The following is a 21326-nucleotide window of genomic DNA, read 5'->3' as shown; positions in this document are numbered from 1 at the left end:
TAGAGAAAGGTTGTTGGTAAGTTTAACTTCACCCAAGCCCGAGATTGGGTCTAAGATCCATCAACAACAGTAATCTTACCTTTCCCTGAAAAAATTTTATACGTGGTAAAGTAGGAAGGCATATCAGTCATATGATCACTGGCTCCTATGTCAATTATCCAAGAGCCAGAGGATGAGGCATGACAAGCAAGTGCAGTACCTGATTTTGCAAAGGCACTAGAAGGTGTATGTGAACCAACAGATGTAGGCAACCCACTCTTTTCAAGATGGAGCAAGATGCCTCTCAATTTTTACATCACATCAGAGGTGTCATGAGTAGATGCCTAAGCAGAAGAATTTCCCTCAAGCATGTGAGTCTGAGAATCATGACTAGCTATAGCAACATGAACATTTACCTTCTTTCCGGTTCTAAACTTCTCAGGCTTTAGGTGGGGATTTAGTTTCCAGCACCTATCCTTGATGTGCCTTGGCTTTATGCAATATTCACAAACTACATCTTCAGGTTTACCAGAACTCTGTTTGGGTTTTGTAGACACAAGAGTTGTGTGCTCATTGGCAGGAACTTGCATCATGGCAATAGTAGTTGATCAAGACTACAATCTGTCTTGGTTTTAGAAAGAAACAAATACTAATTTGAAGAGGAGAAGAAGAGAAGAAGTACATGAAGAGGAATTTAGAAAAGGAGAGAGAGGGTCAAAACCACTCCCGACCCACTCTTATGATTTATATAAATGTTTGACTAACTGTAAAAGGGCTGAATTTCCCTTATTGCTTACATGGCAAAAAGAATAAAACTAATAAAAACTTAAATAACTACCAACTAATACACTGTCATAACTAACTAAAATATTACTGCCATACGAACACAGTGGGGACCACATCAGTGGGGTCCACATCAGTGTTCTCTACACTCCCCCTCAAGTTGAGAATAGATATTTGTCGTTCCCAAGTTGCATAGATCTGCCTCTAACTTCTTCCTTGGAACTGCTTTGGTGAGAAGATCTGCGAGCTCCATGCTGGAGGTGATATACAGAAGACACACTTCTTGAGATGAAGCCCTTTCTCTAACAAAATGTCTGTCTACTTCAATAATACTTAGTTCTATCATGTTGTACCGAATTATAGGCTATATTAATAGCACCATGATTATCACAATACAACATTAAGGGCTTCTCATAAGCAACACCCAACTCCTCAAATAGTGATTTCAACCATAGGATTTCAGCCACAACATTTTTCCATGGACCTATATTCAACTTCAACACTGGAACAAGAAACAACACTTCGTTTCTAACTCCTCCAAGAGACAAGGCTACCTCCTACAAAAGCACAATATCCAGAGGTAGACCTATCATCAATACTCCCAGCCCAATCAACATCTGTGTAAACCTCTATCTTCATGTGATTATTATTCTTGAATAGTATACTTCTACTTGGGCACCTCTTCAAATATGCTAATATCCTCTCAACTGCAAGTAGGTGAGTGGTTATAGGAGAGTGCAAATACTGACTGACAACACTGACTGCATAACTGATGTTCGGTCGTGTGAGACAAAATGGAGTTTTCCAACCAACCATTAGAACATAGCTTTATCTTCAAGAGGCTCTCCACCCTCTGCACTGATCTTGTGATTCTGTTCAATAGGTGTGTCTGCAGGCTTAACACCCAACTTTCCAATTGATTCCAATAGGTCAAGAACATACTTTCTTTGAGAAACAAAAATCCCATGTTTAGGCTTAGCTACCTCAATACCCAAGAAGTATCGTAGCTCTCCCAGATCTTGTACCTTAAACTGTTGATGAAGGATTTGTTTAAGAGACTCAATCTCACTGTTATCATTATTGTCACTACAATATCATCCACAAATACAGCAAGCAAGGTTAAGGAAGAATCTACTCTCTTAATGAACAATGTATGGTCTGATTGGACCTGCACATAACCGAATTTTCCAAGGGCTTGTCTGGATCTATCAAACCAAGATCTAGAAGACTGTTTTAGTCCATACAAGGCTTTATTCAACCGGAAAACCTTCTTTCATCTTTCTGCATCATAAAATCTAGGAGGCAACTACATGTAGACTTCTTCCTGCAAGTCTCCATTGAGGAAGGCATTTTTAACATCCATCTAGAACAAGGGCCAAGAATAACTGGTTGCAAGGGATAATAAAACTCTAATAGTGGTCATCTTTGCTACTGGAGCAAAAGTCTCCAAGTAGTCTATACCATAAGTCTGAGTAAATGCCTTTGCAACTAATTGGGCCTTATACCTTTCAATGGAACCATCAGCATTACGTTTCACAGTAAACACCCATCTACATCCAATTGGTTTCTTGCCTTTAGGTTGGTCAACTAGCTCCCAAGTATTATTCCTCAGAAAAGCATCCATTTCAACCTTCATTGCATATTTCCACTCAGGAACTGACAAGGCTTCCTGCACTGTTCTGGGGATAGAAATATCAGCAAGGGATGTAAGAAAGGACCTATAAGAAGGGGACAGGTGATCATAGGACAAGAACTGGGAAATGCAGTGGGTTGTGGATGTTGTGCAACGTCGTTTGCCTTTACGGACTGCAATGGGGAGGTCAAGGTCATCCAATGGAGGTAAAGGCTCAACGGTGGAAGGTATCTCATTGGAATCCGAATTTGATAAAGGGATTGTGATACCTAGATTTGGATCCGCAGAAGGAACTAGGACTAGCCTAGACTGCTGATGACCAAAATCAACCTGCCTCCACCGTTTGTGATACTCTTAAATCCCGACACCTCTGACAACCCTCCCCATTACATCTCTCATCACTCAATGGAACAAGTAAAGGATCTTCTTATGAGTTAACCCCACACTCACTACTCTCCCCCTGAGGAGAAACCCTAGGATAATAGGGTACATCCTCAAAGAAAGTAACACCCATAGAGACAAATCTCCTCCCATAAGTGGGTTCATAGCAGCAATATCCTTTTTGAGTTTGTGCATAACCGAGAAAAATACATTTGGAGGCCTTAGGATCAAATTTGGAACGATGACTCCTTATCAGGATTTAGAAGGGTAAATAGAGGTTTCATATCAAGAACCCGTGAAAGAACTCGGTTGATGAGATACACTGCTGTAAGAATAGCATCTCCCTAGAAACGAATAGGCACATTGGAGTTAAACATGATGCTTCTAGCCACCTCCAATATGCGCGTATTCTTTCTCTCAGCAACTCCATTCTACTATGGTGTATGAGGACAAGTACTTTGGTGGATAATCCCATGATCAAGCAAATATGAGGCTAATGGGTTGGCAAAGTATTCCTTCGCATTATTGGATCTAAAGATTTTGATTTTGACCCCAAATTGGATTAAAATCGTCTGATGAAACATCTAAGTCAAAGCAGGAGCCTCATCTCGAGAACGCATAAGGTAAACCCAAGAAAAACGGGTATAATCATCAACAAACAACAAGAAATATCAGTATCCCCCCATAAAAGTGATATGATAAGGTCCCCAGACATCGGTATGCATAATATCAAAAGGATTATTACTTCTTTTATTACTCAATGAATAAGATGTTCTACAATGCTTTGCAAGCTCACAACTCTCACATCTCAAACTGGACATCTGAACAGACTCAAATAAATTAGGAAACAAATTCTTCAACGACCGAAAAGATAAATGACCCAACCGATTATGCCAAAGCATAACCTGACTAACAGACTGAGAAACAAAAGACTTCCTATCTTCACTATCTTCCCACTGAGAACTCTCTCCAAGCATATAGATCCCATTCGTCTCACGGCTAGTCCCAATCACCTTCCTTGTCTCCAAGTCCTGAAAAACACATCGGTCAGGAAAAAAGGTTACTAAACAATTTTGGTGTTTTGTAATGCTACTGACTGAAAGCAAGTTAGTACTAAGTTTAGGAACATGCAAAACTAAAGATAAGGAAATGATATTAGACAACTTGATGTCTCCCTTGCTAGAAATGGGAACAAGGGAACTAATGAAAGGTGATTTGGCCTGACCTAGTAAAAAGGGGACACGGGGACGCGACCTGACTAAGAGATGACAGCTCAACCTGACATGCCTAGTTCGCAACAGTTGAGCTCGGACACCCAACCACCTCGACACAGGGTCGCTTCGGGACAAGGTCACCTCGAGACAAAGCCACATCGGCCCCAAGGCACTTCGGCATTCAGTCCAGTTCGGAACTAAAAAGTATCAGCTCGGGGATACCGACCCAGACCACTACGTGACGATCCTGAAGATCTCTCCAACAGATCCCGAACCTTACGGGATCACGCCGCATAACGACAAGCCTTATCTCCTCCCCACCCAGTTCGGGAGGAATTGATAAGCTTTATCAGTTGATAACGTTATCTCCCAATTAAAGCGGAAACGGATCCCATCGTGACGGAGATCACGAAACAGACCCGCAAGACCCACGAGGACTCAACTATATAAAGGCTCCAACCCTGAGGGCACAAGGTACGTGTGATTTTTCTACTCTCTAGCTCTCTAGCTCTCTACATTCTCAAAGCTCTTTAGCTCGCACCAGATTACTAACTCAAGCATCAGAGCGACCTCGCCGGGTTAGCCACCCCGGATTCTCTGATCTTGTTTTGTAGATTTACCTAGCTCACCATCCGATTGGAAGCCAGATCACCCTCTAGCAGGGAGCAGTCAGGTCGCGCTACATCAATTGGCGCCGTCTGTGGGAAGACGATCAAAAAGCCTTCTTAACAATTAACATCTTTCATCTAAAGTCAATGGCATCTTCCAGTCACAACAGGCAAAGTAGTGAAATGAACGTCTCTGGGGGGCAACCTCAATTTCCATCAAAGTGCATTGGCCAGTTCACCATACCACTTACTGCGGTTGGGGTCCCAACACTAACCATGCCGCAAAATACTACACAGGTGAATGCCCCACTCCCTCCAATGGTGAGCGCAACCTTCGCTGAACCATCTGTGGTTCCCCCCAAAGTCGAGCAATCCCAGTTCGACGACCTGGTACACTGCGCGCAGGCCATTCAGGTCCAAATGCAGTAGGTCCAGTAGTTCCAGCAATACCAGCAGCATGTGTTCTACCAGTACTACCAGCAGCAGTTCCCTCAACTGCCATAAAGCCAGCAGTCGGTTCCACCCCGGCACCCAACAACTCAACAGAACCGACCTCGCATGCAAAACATCTCTCGATCTCTCCACCGAGGCGAGGAGACTTCCCAGGTCCCACTTCATCTGGGGAGCCAAGTCTCACCTCGTGGCAGGAGAGACAGACATTTCACCCTACATGCTTCACAAGGCAACATCGGAAATAGGTCCAGGGACACTCAGCCCAACAGGGCCATTCTTCCTCGGCGTTCACATCAAGAAGGCGGATCGCTCGCAAGTAACCGGTTTGGGGTTCTAGCCGCAAACTCAAGGCAAGGTCCTTCCATCCGCAACAGCCAGCCCCAAGATCCCACAAGGAACCAGGAGCTACCTCACGGCAGAACAATAACAGATCATACCGAGGTTAGTAGTACCAATGCAAAGCCCATGAAGAAGCAACAGCGAAGGCGTCGCAAGGCACGGCGAACTTCAGTTCAGAATAGCCAACTCGCAAGACCGAACCAACAGGAACAGGTGAAAGGTAAAGAGGAGGCGAGCTCGGTAGCCACAAAGACCGCTCCTCTGCTCTCTGGGTCGTCCCCTCTGTCTTCCGAGCTCTTGGCGACCCCGATGCCCAAGGACTTCAAGATGCCTCCCCTGGATAAGTATGAAGGGTCCTTTAATAAACTCTCATGCAACATAATTCACTCAATCAAGTGATTAAGTTTTTATTATTTTGGGTAAGGCCCATTTAGGGAATCATACAGATTGCTCCCCTTAATTACATTTCCACAAGAAAGTAGAAAACACCTTTTGATTTTGACTTAGAGAAATGAATGCATAGAACAAAAGAAAAGAACAATAGGGTACTTAAGAACTTTCCATGTGTGTTTCTTTTACGTCAAGTGTACAAGAATAAGAAGAAAAAAATGGAAAGTACAATTGAGAAATTATACAACAATACATTTCTCTCTATTCTTATTCTTTTTGGTACAAAGAAGACTTCCTTCTCACTCCTTTCTTCACAATAAGTTGTAGTCAATCAGATAAAATTCTGACTATAGACAGCCTTAATCCTTTGGATTTTTGCGTACAAAAGGGGAACCATAATCAATCAAATTGAATATTTGATTGTAGACGGTTTTTCATCCCTTTATTCTTCATTTTCATTTGAAGGGAACCATAATCAGTCCTTGAGAATTAGACTTTAGATGGTTTAATCCCTAACTTTGTCTTGAAAGAGGTACCATAATCAACCAAGTAGAGGAACTTGGATGTAGATGGTTTATTTCCCCCTATTTCCTTTTCTCAAAAGTGAAAATAAAAGAGAGAAGAAGAAGGATTCATAGCAGAAGACATATATAGGAAGTATTCACAGAGAGGACTTTCCTTTTTCTACTTGTATTAGTGAGACTTTTCCTTCCTTGCCTTCCCTTGAGAACTTCTCTTTTCTTCTCTCTTTGTCTTAGCTTTTCTTTAGAATCTCTTGAGAGATTTTTCTCCAAAGAGTGTAAGTCAGTCTCTAGCTTCCCCTTAAGGAGCTTAAATAGGGAGTGGGGTAGTTATGTAACTACCTCCCTCCTCCTAGGTGAAGGACACCTGTCCCTCCCACTTAAAGAGAGGAACTCCCATACGGGATACTTTTTTATAGTTTTGATGATTTGGCTAGCGGACTAGCCAACCCACTTATTTGGGTTATTAAATTATTAAATAATATTTGGATTAAAAAAAACGCCTTCAACAGGGACCAATCACCCCCACCCTAAAGTTGGACTTCTCCGTCTTCTCAAATGAGGATCTTGTCTCTTGGGTTTACAAATCCGAACTACTTTGCATATTACGATATCATCAATCCACAGAGGGTGACTATTGCACCCATCTACTTGACCGACAATGATCTGAAGTGGTTCCAATGGTATTGCCGATCCCATCCCTACCTGTCTTGGACGAAAATGGAGGAAGCCATTTGCCAGCGCTTTGACGCCACTAATTATGATGCCCTAGATGAGAATCTAAGCAAAGTAAAATAAACCAGGACTGTTCTAGAATACCAGGATGTATTTGAGAAACTTGCTATCCATGTCCATGGCTGGCAAGAAAAGGTTTTAGTTGAGTGCTTCGCTAGGGGGGTTACGAGATGATATTAGACTGGAGGTTAAGGCCTAGCAACCAGTTACAATAATGGATACCCAAAGCCGTTAAACTTGCCCATATCCATGAAGAGCGGTTGAACCACCTGAAGAAGGTCCCAAGAAACCCAGCTCCACTCTTACCTACTCCAACCAAGAAGACAAAGCTAGCCCGGCCCAAACCCCAATGACCCGATTCACACCCCATTCTCCCATACAAAGGTTGACATGGACTGAAATGCAAGCCCGACATGATAAGGGGTTGTGCTATAATTGCGAAGAGAAATTCACACCACGCCATCATTGCAAGGCACAATAAGTATTCCTTCTTCAAGCTGAAGATAAGGGGGAAACAAAACCTGGTTTCTAATGAGGGGCAAATGAACCTGATTGAGGCCACTGAACTGGCCCAAATAGACCTCCCTGAGATTTCTCTTCATGCCCTCACCAGGCAAGCTTCCCCACAAACCATGCAGCTCAAGGGGTATGTTAAGGGCAGGACTATCACTATCCTTATAGACAGTGGGAGCTCATTGAATTGTCACCCAAACATTGACCAAACAAATGGGCCTAGTGGTGCAACTAGTCCAACCATTCAAGGTGCATGTAGTGAATGGTTGTTACCTTTCCTGTGAGGGACTATGCAAAGGGATTAAACCAAAGGTACAAGGCCAAGAATCTGTGGTGGACCTATATCCTTTGAGGTTTAGTGGAGTTATATAGTGTTGGGGGTCCAATGGATAAGCCAATTAGACCAAGTAATCTGTAATTGGGCCCAGATGACTATGGAGTTTACCATTGGGACCCAGCGTTACATACTTTAGGGAATTACAAGCCAAGGCACCCAGGCTGAAGAATATGGGACTGTGTTGAAGACTTGTCTAGCCAAAGGAAGCTTAGTCATCATGTAACTGAGTTTGGGCCCTAACGGCCCAGTTTCTACAGGCCTACTCGTCCATATTTCAGGAGCCACATGATTTACCACCTGCTAGGCCACAAGATCAGAGAATCCCAATTCAACCAGGGGCCCCACCTGCCAAATGTCAATCCCTACCGGTACCCCATTTCCAAAAGGTTGAGATGGAGAGGATAGTGAAGGAGATGCTTGAGAAAAAACAAATACATCCTAATACCAGCCTATATTCAGCCCCGATGCTTGTCATGAAGAAGAAGGGTGGTTCTTGGAGATTTTGTGTTGGCTATGGAAACTTGAACAAAACTATGGTCAAAGACTGATTTCCAATTCCAGTTATAGATGAGCTACTAGATGAATTAAAGGCAGCCACCATCTTTTCCAAATTAGACTTGAGATCAATTTATCATCAAATACAGGTGCATCCTAAAGATGTGCACAAAATGGCCTTCTGCACCAACAAATGCCATTATGAGTTTCTAGTTATGCCATTTGGGCTCTCAAATACTCCATCAACTTTCGAGGCCTTAATGAATTATTCAGACCATATCTTTGCCGGTTTATCTTGGTTTTCTTTGATGATATATTGGTTTACAACTCAGATTAGAGATCCCATTTGGATCACTTATGAGTCTATGACTCACCTTTGAGGTAATGCAAGCTCACCATCTATTTGCCAAAGAACCTAAATGTTCTTTTGGGAAATCACAGGTGCATTACTTGGGCCATGGTGTAGAGAATGGTAAGTTCATGGTAAATAACACCTCGACTATGGTATCATGGGCTAGGCCCAACTCAGTGAAATGCCTTACGGGCTTTCTGGGCTCGACCGATTATTATTGTCATTTTATAAGAGGACATGTCCAACTAGCCACTCCCCTGACCCGACTACTAAAGAAAGAAGCATTTCATTGGGATGCTTCAGCAAACAAGATTTTGAGGCCCTCAAGACCGCGGTGACCAGTCCACCACCTACACTAGCTCTTCCGAACTTCATCAAAACTTTAGTTGTTGAAACTGATGCTTCTGGCACCAGATTGCGGGTCATATTAATGCAGGACAACCAGCCCATAGCCTTCTACAGTAAGACCCTTTCTGCTCAGGCCCAAACAAAGTCAACATATGAAAATGAGCTAATGGTTGCAGTTCTAGCAGTTCTCAAGTAGTGTGCTTATTTACTAGGCTGCCAGTTCATTATCCATACAAATCAACAGAATTTAAAGCATTTATTGGATCAGCAAGTCTTGATGCCTGAGCAACAGAAATGGGTTTACAAGTTAATGGTAAATGACTACTAAATTGAATATAGTTCCTCTCCATAGATCTATCTCAGCCCACATATCCCCTCTTGGACATGATTAAATTAGAAGCCCAGTATGACACCACTTTGGGCCAGATAAGGGAGCTTTGGACCAAAAATCCATCATCAGTTCCAAGATACTATGCCCAAGATGGAATGCTCTTCTACAAAGGCAGGTTGGCAGTCACTCCATCTGAGCTCCACCAAGAACTTCTAAAATCTGAAATTATTCACACAGCAATGGTTGGGCATTGAAGCATTTTGCAAACATACAAGTGTCTATCAAGCCACTACTACTGGCCAGATATGAAGACACAAGTGTGGGAATTCGTAGCAAGTTGTCATATTTGGCAACAGAACAAGTATAATAATCAGGCCCCGGCTGGGATATTGCAGCCCTTACCCATGCCAAACCGGGTTTAGGAAGATATCACGATGGTTTTTGTTGGTTCGGCTGTCTTAATTTGTTTGTTTTATCTTTGTTGTGTCTTAAGACATTAGTTATTGGGCCTTAGTTATTGGGCCTAATATTATTTAGTGTTTTATTTGACTAGGTGTCCCATCACTAATCAGGGGCATTCTAGTCTATTTATGTAACATTATGTAATGCTCTTATATAATAGATTAGGGCTGGCTGAGAGTAATATTGCCACCCTTCTCATATCTTCTCCTTCTTCTTCTTCTCTTCTCATTCGGCAGCCTTATTCCAGCAAACATGGTATCAGAGCTCTAATCTTTCGCCTGGTTACAGCAGCTGCTTCTTCTTCTACTCGCATCTACCTCTCTCTCTTCTTCTTTTCTATCTTGGTTGCTGCAAAGAAACCCTAGGGTTGGTCGTAGAACAAAGCAGGACCTACATCTAGGGTTTCCCTTGGTTGTAGGGCCCAAGGGGAGTTAGGCCCAGAAACTGATGCCCTAATAGGCACAGTACAGCAAACTGTAGCCATTCGGCTAAGAGGGATCTGTGTAGAACAGATCTAGGAGGGAGGACTGATCTCAGCAGTCCTAGAACTGTTCGTGGGTGAGGTTATTGCCTGCGATAGCAGTGATTAGCACACAGTAGAAGCCAACACAGCAAGTTGCAGGCTGCGGCACCAGTGATTAGAACACAGCAGAGGGTCGCACAACAGATTATAGTCTGTGACAGCAGTAATTAGGGTGCAGTGCAGCAGTGTAGTACTCGGTGTTTCAGCTCTGTGACGGGTTCTCAGGACTGAGTTTCAGTGCAGCAAGTTCCGTAAGTTTGAAACAGTTCTCAATATATTGTGTTTACAGTCTTGACATTTACAAGTAGGAGAAGATGTCTTCTATATCTGGGGAAGTGTCTTCTAGAGATGTTAGGGCTTGTAGGAGGAGGTCTCCTAATCTGGAGAATCCAAATCTGCACAGCCTACAGATCACAAATGTGTTGTTGGATGAGTACAACTTCAGAGAATGGTCTGTTTCAGCCATGCTCTTCATCACATCCAGGAAACTCACTGATTACTTGGACGGGCAGAAGAAGGAACCCGAAGTGGGGAGTGCAGCTTGGCACAAGGAGAATGCTACAGTTATGTGCTGGCTACTTGCTTCAATGACTCCAAGGGTAGCTAGGACTGTTCAACATTTTTCCACTACTGCCAAGATATGGGAAAAAGTGTCTAAAACCTATGGGCAGAAAAAAAATAATGCCAGAATTTACAGACTGAATCAAGACATTGCTGCCTTGAGGCAAGGAGATATGAGTGTGGCAACATATTTTGCTACACTAGAAGGACTATGGGAAGAGCTAGATCATCACCTTATTATTGATTGGGAGAATAACAGAGACAAGGAAAAGCATGACAAACAGGTTGAAGAGGATAGAGCATTTAAATTTTTGGCTGGCCTAGATCCAATATATGAGAGCATACGGTCCCAAATTCTGGGAAGGGATGAAATGCCAGACTTACATCATGTCTACTACCTTGTGAAGAATGAAGAGGTGAGAAGAAAAGAGATGCAGGTTGATACTCAAACTAAACTAGTTGAACAGTTTGTGGAGCATTCGGCCCTAATCTCTACAAATCAAAAAGGAACAGGTACTCGGACAAGAGACATCTGAGTGCACCCACTGTGGAGGAGAAAGGCATGTAAAAGAGAAATGTTGGGTTCTCTATCCGCATCTAAAGCCAGCTGCATTGAGGAAAGATAAGAAGCATCAGAAAGGTCAACCTGCAAGTGGGAATCTAGCTACGAGTCACAGTGATGAGGGTTCAAAACACTCATCCACTGTTTCTTCCTCTTCCTTGGGACAGACTACTAATTCCCCTAGAATCGGGTCCTTGGGTTTTACTGCCGATGAGGTAGAGGTACTCAGCCGGGCCCTAGCCCGTCTAAGGACCAATTCTCTTGCTTCCACCTCCCTTGCTAGATCAGGTATTGTCTCTGCCTTTAGTGCAACTAGTACTATTGATTTTGCCTCTTGGATTATTGATTCTGGTGCAACTGACCACATGACACACATGTCTTCTCTATTTTCTTCCTATCATTTAATGTCTGGCCACGATAAGATGAGGGTTGCTGATGGTTCTCTCTCTCCCATTTCTAGGAAAGGAATGGTTGACCTAAGCAAGGACCTCTCACTCAAATCTGTCTTGCATGTTCCCAATATTTCTTCAAATCTCTTATCTATTTCAAAGCTTACAAAAAATTTGAATTGTAGCATAACCTTTTTTCCTACGAATTGTGTCTTTCAGAACAAATTGACGGAGAACGATTGGGAGCGGTCATGAGTGTGGAGGTCTCTACTACCTTGATGTAGACATCAGTTCGGCCTTACAAACATCTGCTACTAGTAGTCGGTCCAATGTGGAGTCAATAGCTAGTTTACATCTATGGCATGCTAGGTTAGGTCATTTACCGTTTTCATCATTGGAAGTGTTGTTTCCAGACTTATTCAAAGATGTTTCAAGTCAAGAGTTAGTCTGTGAAGTCTGTCAACTATCAAAGCAATGTAGAACTGTTTATTCAACTTCTAGTAATGAAATTCAAGCTTCTTTTGACTTAGTCCACTTTGATGTTTGGGGCCCCTCTCCCATTATTTCTGTTGATGGCTTTCGATACTTTATCAGTTTTATTGATCACTATTCTCGATGCACATGGATCTACTTATTAAAAGCACGAGATGAAGTGTCGCAGGTAACCATGACTTTTTGTAAAATGATTGAAACATAATTTGGCAAGAAAATCAAACAATTCAGGTCAGATAATGTTGTTGAATATTTTGAAAGGTCCCTGAATCTGTTTATGGAGGATGCTGGAATGATTCATTAGTCATCTTGTGCTAGTACTCCCCAACAGAATGGGGTTGCTGAACGCAAGAATAAACACCTATTGGAGACTGCTCGAGCCTTACTATTTCAGCACAAAGTTCCAAAAAACTATTGGTCTCAAGCAATCCTTACTGCATCATATCTGATAAGTCGAATGTTATCCAAGGTATTGGGGATGAAAACTCCTTTCTCTGTTCTTTGCCCTCACCTTCCTGACTTTTCTCTTCCACTGAGAGTCTTTGGTTGTGTTTGCTTTGTATATGTCAAGGATCCACAGAAGACCAAATTGGATCCTAGGGCTATGAAGGGAATCTTTTTGGGGTACTCCCCTACTCAGAAGGGGTACAAGTGTTATGATCCAGTCACCAAGAAAAAATGTTACAAAGGATGTGATATTCTTTGAGTCTCAACCCTATTTTCATTCTTCCCAGAATCCTCTTCAGGGGGAGACTAGTGGGATGGAAGAGGATCCTTCTGTTCCCTCCTTCTTTGTGCCTCTCTCTACCTCAGACCTTCCATCTTCTCCTCTTGATCCACCTAGTTGTGGTATTCCGAGTGATTCTAGTGAGGCTCCCATTGTTCCGGCTACTACTAATGATGTTGCAAATGTTACTGAAGACTCCAGCAGGCAGCAAAGAGATATCAAAATCACCTACAACAGAAGGAAGAAGGGTCATCTAACTCATGACAGCAACCAACTGGAGTCGGATCAACCTGTCTCAAAAACTCAAGGTAATCTTATCAATTCCTCTGACTTGGATCTTCCTATTGCCCTTCGTAAGTCTACCCGTTCTTGTACTATCAGACACCCCATTGCTGATTTTGTGTCTTACTCACAATTGTCTCCTTGGTATTGTTCTTTTGTGTCGGATCTTTCTTCTGTGCATGTCCCTACTAGGTATTCAGAGGCAGTATCTGACCCAAAATGGAAAGAGGCTATGGACGAAGAAATGAAGGCCTTAATGAAAGCAGGGACTTGGGAATTAGTGGATCTACCAAAAGGGAAAGGCACTGTTGAATGCAAGTGGGTGTTCACTGTGAAGCATAGGGAGGATGGGTCCATTGAAAGGTACAAGGCTAGACTGGTAGCAAAAGGGTTTACTCAAAAAGAAGGGATTGACTACAAAGAAACATTTGCTCCAATAGCAAAACTCAACACAATCCGAGTTCTATTATCATTGGATGCAAATTTCTCATGGGAGCTACATCAGTTGGACGTGAAGAATGCTTTTTTAAATGGCGACCTACATGAAGAGGTATTCATGGATCCTCCACCAGATTATGGGTTTGGCAAGAAGGTATGTAGACTGAGAAAAGCTCTATACGGTCTTAAGCAGTCCCCACGTGCTTGGTTTGAGAAGCTATGTGGGGCCATGAAGAAAGGGGGTTACACTCAAAGTGGGGCAGATCATACCCTGTTCATAAGGAAGAGAAATGGCAAACTTACAACACTTATTGTCTAATGTGGATGATATGGTAATTACAGGGGATGATCAGGAAGAGATTAAAAGACTAAAGAAGGTCTTGGCTGTTGAATTTGAGATCAAAGACCTGGGCCAACTGAGATACTTTCTTGGGATTGAAGTCGCTAGATCCAAAGAGGGCATCTATATATGTCAGCGGAAATACGTCATTGGTCTTCTACAAGAGACAGGCATGATGGGGTGTAGGCCAGCAGATACTCCAATAGAACAAAACCATGGTCTATAAGAGTCTATAGGAGAGGACTACCTTGATAAGGAAAGATATCAAAAGTTGGTGGGGAAGTTGATTTACCTGTCCCTCACTCGCCCTGACATTGCTTATGCTGTACATGTTGTCAGTGAATTCAATCCCTCACATGAGAGTTGTGGAAAGCATCCTCAGATATTTGAAGTCTTGCCCGGGGAAAGAAATTCTGTTCAAAAAAAACAATAAAATTGAAGTTGAAGGATATACTGATGCAGATTGGGCTGGCTCTGTTGGGGACAGGAAGTCTACTTCTGGGTACTGCACCTTTGTTGGAGGAAATTTAGTTACATGGAGGAGTAAAAAACAGAATGTGGTGGCTAGATCTAGTGCAGAGGCCGAATATCGAGCTTTGGCTCATGGTGTTGCTGAACTTCTATGGCTTAAGATCCTTCTTGGTGAACTTGGAATAAAGATCGAGTGCCCTCTCAGGTTGTTCTGTGACAACAAGGCTGCCATCAACACTACAAATAACCCAGTGCAACATGATAGAACGAAACATATTGAGATAGACCGCCACTTTGTCAGAGAAAGAATCGTCTCGGGAGAACTCTACATTCCTTATACTCCCTCCGAGATGCAGATTGCAGATGTTCTAACTAAAGGGCTAGCTATAGTGAAATTCTTGGCCTTACTTGGCAAGCTAAACATGATTGACATCCATGCTTAGCTTGAGGGGGAGTGTTGGTTCGGCTGTCTTAATTTGTTTGTTTTATCTTTGTTGTGTCTTAAGACATTAGTTATTGGGCCTAATCTTATTTAGTGTTTTATTTGACTAGGTGTCCCATCACTAATCAGGGGAATTCTAGTCTATTTATGTAACACTATGTAATGCCCTTATATATAATAGATTAGGGCTGGCTGAGAGTAATATTGCCGCCCTTCTAGTCTCTTCTCATTTGGCAGCCTTATTCCAGCAAACAGTTTTCATCACTAGACTCCCTAGCTCCTATGGTAAGTCTGTATTTTGGTAGTTGTGGATCACCATACTAAATATGCCCATTTTTCGGCTCTCCTACCCCTACACAACATCACAAGTGGCCAGGGTCTTCATTCAAGATGTAGCCAAGCTTCACGGGTCACAAGTGGCTAGGGTCTTCATTCAAGATGTAGCCAATTTTGGAAGGATTATTTCAGGGCCCAGGGTAATAAACTACATTGCTCTACCAGTTACCACCCACAGACCGATGGTCAAACCAAGGTGGTAAACCGCTCTTCGGAGACTTACTTACGATGCTTCAACAGTGATTGGACAAAGTAATGGACCAAATGGTTCCCTTGGGCAGAGCTTTGGAATAATACCTCTTTCAATGCTTCAACTGGTATGACTCCTTTCCAAGCATTAAATGGGAGGGAACCCCCATCTATTTATTTTACCATATGAAAAGGGGTCCTCACTCAGTAATTGCAGAGGTGGATGCCCATCTGACAGAGTGGGATGAGATACTTAAGCTACTAAAGGAACACCTACGTTGGGCCCAATCACAGATGAAGCTCCATTATGATAAGAAACATAAGGAAGTGCAATTTCAAGTGGGTGATTTCGCCTATTTTAAACTACAACCTTATCACCAGATAACTGTGGAAAAGAGAGCAAATCAGAAGTTGTCTCCTTGTTACTATGGATAATTTCGAGTGATAGCTCAGGTAGGAGAGGTGGCTTACCACTTGGGTCTTCCCCCCTACTTCCAAGCTTCACCCTGTATCCCATGTTTCACTTCTTAAGCAGTTCCTCAACTCAGAAACTCGAGTGTGTACCACCCTCCCCGAATTCTCAGAGGACAGGTTTCTCTAAATAGTTCCCCTTAAGGTGTTGGACTTTTGTTGTGTCAAGAAAGGGAAGAAGTTCGCAAAAGAAGCTTTGATTGCCTGGAATGAACTTAATCTTGATGATGCCACTTAGGAATCTTGTACACAGATCCAGCAATAGTACCTTGGATTCAACCTTGAGGGCAAGGTTTTCTTGAGGGACGACAATTGATAAGAACCTACAGGACTCACGGTCTCAGGCCACTTCTCAGGCCCAGGACAAGGCCCACATCAGTAGCAGTCTAATGGTGGCAAACAGAGTGGATATTCCACACCCAGTTCATTTTGTGTATACCAATCACCAAAAGACAGGACACGTCAGCCTAGTTGGTTGGGATCCACTGTGAAGTCAGAATTGGTTAGGGCAGAATAATGGGTAATGGTTGTAATAAAGAGAACTATATAACGTTAGTAGAGGAGGAGAAGAGCATGCCAAGAATTATCCCAACTCTTTCTTCCTTCCCCTTCCTTATCTTCCTTATGTAGGAGGAGAACCCCCTCAAAGTGGTCCTTGCATTGGGCAATAACCCAACATATGTTGAATGTGGATGAGTGGATCCAAGAAGACTGAATTAAGCAATGACAATGGTTCAATCACAGAGTCACTCTCTTTCCTAAAAGCCCCTTCCAAAACCGAAATCCCAATTCAAGCCCGAAGAAAAGACTGAGTAAAATTTAGTAATGGGTTCCTTCTAACACTGAGAGAGGGAATAGAGCAAATGAAACTTCACACTTAAAGGAAAGTCACCCAACCAGACACATGCAAGGGTATTTCATATTTGACCACTAGTAGGTGGCCACCTCTTGGGTTGATTAACATCAATAACCGTTTTGATTAGATGGACTTATTCCATAGTATGTTATCTGGACACTCGTGGAAAAGAACACTACTGTATTCAGACAATGTTGTTTGGAGGCTAGGACAGTCGAATGTAGCTCACCCATCACATCATCCAGAAACCTAGATTACTGTGCAAGTAGGAAATTTTGAAAGTGACATTTTCTAAAATATTACCCACCTAAAAGCTTCATACCTCAAGGAAAAAGAATATGACAAAAGTCAAAGAAAAAAGGAATTTCTAGACAGCTAACAATTTTGCTTTTGCTGATAGAAAGTTCAAAAATGCCAAAAAAGGACCAAAAGTATGTCACATATTTTACTCATAACTGGCATGTTTGTCAAGATAAATAAGAAATATTTACCACAACATCAGGTCGGATATTTTCCCAATCACAAGCCAGCATTCTCCCAGTACGTGCTATGCCAGTTTGTATTTCATCAGCAATCATTAGAACATTGTATTTTGTGCAGAGATCTCTGACATCTTTTAAATACCCATCTGGTGGAAGTATAACCTAGAAAAGAAATGAAAGAGAATAGTAAAAAGGATGTCCACGAAATACTACTTACCTTGTAAAAAATGAAAATCTAATATGCAACTTTTCAATTTATACAAGGAAAATTAGCAGCCAAAAAAAGAAAAAAAAATGTTGAATTCTCATGTTATGGCAAGGGACCTTCTTCTCCACATAAGAGTAGGAAGATTAACCGCTGCTATACAGCTCAAAGGTTGAATGAAATTACTTCATTCAAAGTTAAATCCTAGGTCTGCATAGGAAATTAAGGAAGAAAATAAGAGAGATCCCTCTATTGGGTTATCATGAAAATAGCTATCGAAAAATATTTAATACTTTCAGAATTATTGAAGTTCTGAATAATAATGGATATTTTGGGTTATATATGAAAATCGATATCTGCATGAACTCAACCGAGTTAATGAGATCTTATAAAAGTTTATAGATATTAATTTAGAGTTAAGACAAGGTGTTTAAGGTGCAGCCAAACTGATTCCACTGGATTAAGTTAGCAAATCAAGGAATAATTTATTGAATAATCCACCAAAAAATTTTGAATAGAATCAGCCGATAATAAGTTCCAACTTCATAGAACACATACCCCAGCCTCTCCTTGAATAGGTTCAAACAAAAACCCTGCTATCTGATTTCCTTTTTCTGCATCAAAAGAGAGAGAGAGAGAGAGAGAGAGAGAGAGAGAGAGAGACAAACAATTACACTTTTGAAACAACAATGATTTGAGAAATTAATAACAAATAATAAAAGTAAAGTCCAAAAGTTACTTTAGGTATACTTTAAATCTAAAAGGGCAATTACCCAATTATGATCCTAAACTGTTTGGGGTCTTGGGACTGGGAGGGGTAGAACATGCCTAAACCATGGCAGTTTTTGCACAAATTATCCGCTCTCAGACTCAAACTCACGGTCTCATGCTTGTTAGACTGAGATTTTACCATTGCACCATGTAATGGCCCCTTAAGGAACATTACGAATGTTGGTCCCAGCTGTCCAGGGTCTTGGAAGGGGTGGACTAAATATGGACCTAACCATTGACATTTTTTGCACAAAGTGGCTGCTCTCAGACTTAAAACTGCACTCTCATACTTGTGAAATGGCCCCCGGTATACTTAAACCTTTCATTTTGACTCAACTCAAGTAAGCCTTGTTAGTCCCAACTATACAAGGTTGGCTACATTAATCCTGTTCTGCCATCCCACTCTGTTGAGTGCTACATCTATTGTTAAATTGTGGGCCCTCAAACCATTTCCCACTACTTCCAACTCACGTTCATTTTGGCCTGATCCTAGCTCTACTAACAAATACTTTAGAGGAGGATCACATACGAGAAGCTGGAAATACATTTTGATGTTTCCCACCTATAAAATACCATAAACAAGAAAAAGAATAGGGTTGGCATGTCTGTAAATTGGTAATTTATCAAATTATTTAGAGCAATCCAGGCATATCTATATATTTGATGGTTAAGAGAATCCTATTAGCTTGATTAATGAAACTTCCTTGGTTGGATCCAACAGATAATAAGTTACAACATGCATACCATATATCAGGTCATGTTTAAGCCTTTAAGGTACATCCCAACAATGAATTTAATGTTTTAGTTCTATGTAAACAAACACAGAAAAAAACACCAATATATTCTAAGTATTTCATATCTGCATACCTTTAAAGATCCTCTCTAGTGCATCAGCATCACCAAAATCAACTTTAAGATGACCAGGCAACAACGGTCCAAAACCACGTGTAGCGTCATTGTCACAGCTCATAGAAATCACAGCCAATGTACGACCATGAAAACAGCAACAACATGATACAATAATTGCCTGAGCAAGACTCAGTTTTAAGTTACTGGAGTTATTTGCCTTTTTTAGGGGAATAAAATAAAAATTAAATAGTGGAGATATAAAAGCTTGATGGATCCTCTTCCACCAGGGCCCAGTGAATGTAAAGTTCAATGAATTTAAATGCATATTAATTTCCTCAAAAAATAAAACCTCAACAAAAAGAAGGAAATGTAAGGCCTACTCATGGTATTTACAATATCAAAGGGCCATAATCTCCTCATCACAATGAGAAATAACTTAGCTATATTATATTGGTACACATGTGTGAATTGAGGGAATATGTACCAACATTTAGTTGAGTATCATACCCAACACTCTTCACTCCGAAGTCCTATCAGGAGAATTTTCATTGTATATAAGACAATGATGTTTAGTCTGCATTAAAAGTAGAAACATTATGAAAACTAGTATATTCAATGACTATTCTATACCTCATCGTTGGGAATTTTTTTCTTCTCATAACCCCATTTTCTTGCCAACTTCAGTGCTGTTTCCACACCTTCAGCCCCAGTATTCATTGGAAGAACCATGTCATAGCCAAACATCGTTGTTATATGCTTTGCAAATATTGGGAATTGATCATTGTAGAAAGCTCTAGAGCTCAGAGTGAGCCTTTCTGCCTGTTCAACTAAAGCTCTCATGATCTTTGGATGACAATGCCCCTGAGGTTTAGATGCCAGAGTTGAATTAATATCCAAGCACTATTTGGTAAACTCATTTCATCAACAGACTCCATTGAAAATGAAATAATTTAAAATTAAATTAACATTTTTTTCTCAAATTTACGCTTGAAGAAGGTTGGAGTCATGTATAGAATGAACTAAACCTGCCTCATGTTTAGAAGAATATGTCTACCTGATTAACAGCAGAGTAAGCTGAGAGGAAGTCCAGATATTTGTGGCCTTCAGGATCCCATACATGTGAACCCTTTCCTTGTGAAAATACCACGGGAATTGGATGATAACTGCATTTTGACAAGAAATTTTGAATTTAAATGGCACCAAAACACCAAGCAACCTTTAAGAGACTACAACTAATAAATGGATGTAAATACTGACTTGCATAGAATGCCAGGCATGTATGCACATTGCCAACAATGAACCACAAAGACTAGACGCTCTACATGTGTGAGTGTATATGTTTTTTTCTCTTTGTACCTTCCTGTGGAGTAGCTTTAAAGAAGTATTAAAGGTTGATAGTAAATGCAAATGGCTGTGGTTAGAACATAGAACAATGATGTTTCATCCATATGGAAAGAAAGTTGAGTATTTGGGCATCACTGATATCAAAGGTGTAACTCTATTTGTTGAAGAGTCTAGAAAGAAAGAAGCAGACCAAGAAAAAAAAGTGCTGAAGTAATGAGGAATAATTCGAGGGCCCATAGTTTAACAATAGATATGATACTGAACAGAACAGAATGGCGGAACAGGATTTGTGTAGCCAACACCATACAGTTGAGACAAGGTTTAGTTGAGCAGAGTTGAGTATTTATTGCAACTTTTTTTGGTCAAAAAGTTTTGAATAATCTTGTTTTTGATGCTTTTGGAAAAGTTTTTTGATATCTAACCAACATGTCCTAGATTATGCCCCTGTAGTTGATTTGAAAGACTTGTGGCCAAAATATAGACAGGTAATGAGTAACAGTTCTACTTGGCTTCTCAATTATTCAAAATACTTAATATTTTGCTTTCAGAGTAGTTTAATTGTTATCTAACTTATGAGTAGTTTCTACTTTCTATTCAGCTTTAGTATCGAAATTTGATTCTAAATAGATGTAAGATAGTTTCTAGAAAAAATTTTGACAATGTCCAGTTTAAACCTAATTAGGAAATTAAATATTCTTTCACCTTTTTCACATAAGCCAAAA

At 41.2% G+C, this 21326-nt stretch overlaps 1 protein-coding gene across 1 annotated transcript in view; it reads right to left on the bottom strand.

The window, feature by feature from the left end:
- Positions 1-21326, bottom strand: part of DELTA-OAT (ornithine-delta-aminotransferase) — an 87200-nt gene that overhangs the window by 52274 nt on the left and 13600 nt on the right. Inside the window, exons 2-6 of the mRNA XM_088976247.1 lie at positions 20315-20423; positions 19891-20121; positions 19279-19438; positions 18199-18254; positions 17445-17597 (exon numbers count right to left, since the gene is read on the bottom strand). Coding sequence (XP_088832373.1) covers positions 17445-17597; positions 18199-18254; positions 19279-19438; positions 19891-20121; positions 20315-20423 — 709 coding nt within the window. The remainder of the gene's footprint in view (positions 1-17444; positions 17598-18198; positions 18255-19278; positions 19439-19890; positions 20122-20314; positions 20424-21326) is intronic.

Source organism: Nelumbo lutea, chromosome 3 (assembly GCF_056320005.1).
Source record: "Nelumbo lutea isolate HS-2025 chromosome 3, American lotus-T2T, whole genome shotgun sequence".
NCBI classification, from domain to species: Eukaryota; Viridiplantae; Streptophyta; class Magnoliopsida; order Proteales; family Nelumbonaceae; genus Nelumbo; species Nelumbo lutea.
The sequence above is the reverse complement of the archived record's forward strand: the minus strand, read 5'-3'. Positions and strand labels throughout refer to the sequence as shown.